We start from the raw sequence: 1,126 nt of genomic DNA on the forward strand, positions 1-1,126 counted from the left end.
CGCCGCCGCCGCCTTCCCAGCCTCGCCGGGGCGCCGGGGCGCGGGGTTCACCTGCTAGCGCTCCGCTGCGCGCTCTCCTCCGCCCGTCCGCCGGCCGTCCTGCCTCCGCTCCGCGGCGCGCTCGTTGCGGTCGCCGGCTCTCGCTTCGCCTTTTATATTTTTTTAGCCTTTCCTTTTTTTTTTTTTTTTTTCCAAAAAAAGAGAAATATTTAGCTGTACATGTAGTTTTCCTCCGCCTTCTTCTCGCCCGGGTTCGCTGCTCTCAGGGAGGAAACCAAACAAAGGCTAAAAAGCGAAAAAAAAGGGGGGGGGGATCAAAAAGCCCCCGTGTCTTCTCCCCTCCGCTCCCCTAGGAGTACATCTCCTCCTCTCAGCCTTCCCCTCTCAGAGTGAAACTTTTCCTTTTCTTCTTCCTTTAAGGCTTTGTGTGTGGGTATATTTTCCTTTTTTTTTTCTGCCTCTGTCTCTGTCTTTCTCTCCTCGGTTCCTCGATCTCCTTTTGCTCTGTTATTTGCAAGTTTTGTTGGTGTCCTAAGAAAACTTCCTGTGATGATGATGGTGGTGATGGTGGTGATGATGCATTTCTCAAAGTTGTGCTGTTGCTGAAGCACTTTGTCCCCTTTGAAACAAGAGTCCTGCCGGAGCCTTCTTGCTAGAGTCACGCTCTGGATAAGACATTTTTTTTCTCTCTACCTTTCCTTTAGGCGGTCGGAAAAAAGAAAAAAAAAAAAAAAGTAAAAAAGAAATTTAAAAAGTTGAAATTTCTCGTTACCTCGCGAATTGTTTCTTTCCCTCTCCCGCTCTCTCTCTCGCTTGGTTTGTTGTCTTTTTTTTTTTTTTTTTTTTTTGGTTGTGTTTGTTTTGCTTTTTATTTTAATTCCAGCAGTTGGTCGAGGGAGGAGGCGGAGGAGGAGCGCCTTGGTGGAGAGGTGTGTGTATGTGTGTGTGCATATATGGTATCCTTTATACACTAACTCCAGCGGGGAAGTTGGCTGCCGGGCTGGCAGCGCGCACTGGCGGTGCCGGAGTCCCGCCGCTCGCCTCTCCCCGCCTCCCTCTCCCGGGCCGTGCCCGCGCCCGCGCCCTCCCTCCTCCCTCCCTCCCGTCCGTCCGTCCCTCCCTCCCT

General features: G+C 51.7%; 1 protein-coding gene across 1 annotated transcript in view; it reads right to left on the bottom strand.

Moving 5' to 3' along the window:
• Nucleotides 1–1,126, bottom strand: part of POU3F3 (POU class 3 homeobox 3) — a 5,819-nt gene that overhangs the window by 1,568 nt on the left and 3,125 nt on the right. Inside the window, exon 2 of the mRNA XM_015638092.2 lies at nucleotides 220–285. Within this exon, the coding sequence (XP_015493578.1) occupies nucleotides 220–285 (66 nt within the window). The remainder of the gene's footprint in view (nucleotides 1–219; nucleotides 286–1,126) is intronic.

The sequence above is a fragment of the Parus major genome, chromosome 1 (assembly GCF_001522545.3).
Source record: "Parus major isolate Abel chromosome 1, Parus_major1.1, whole genome shotgun sequence".
Classification (NCBI taxonomy): domain Eukaryota; kingdom Metazoa; phylum Chordata; class Aves; order Passeriformes; family Paridae; genus Parus; species Parus major.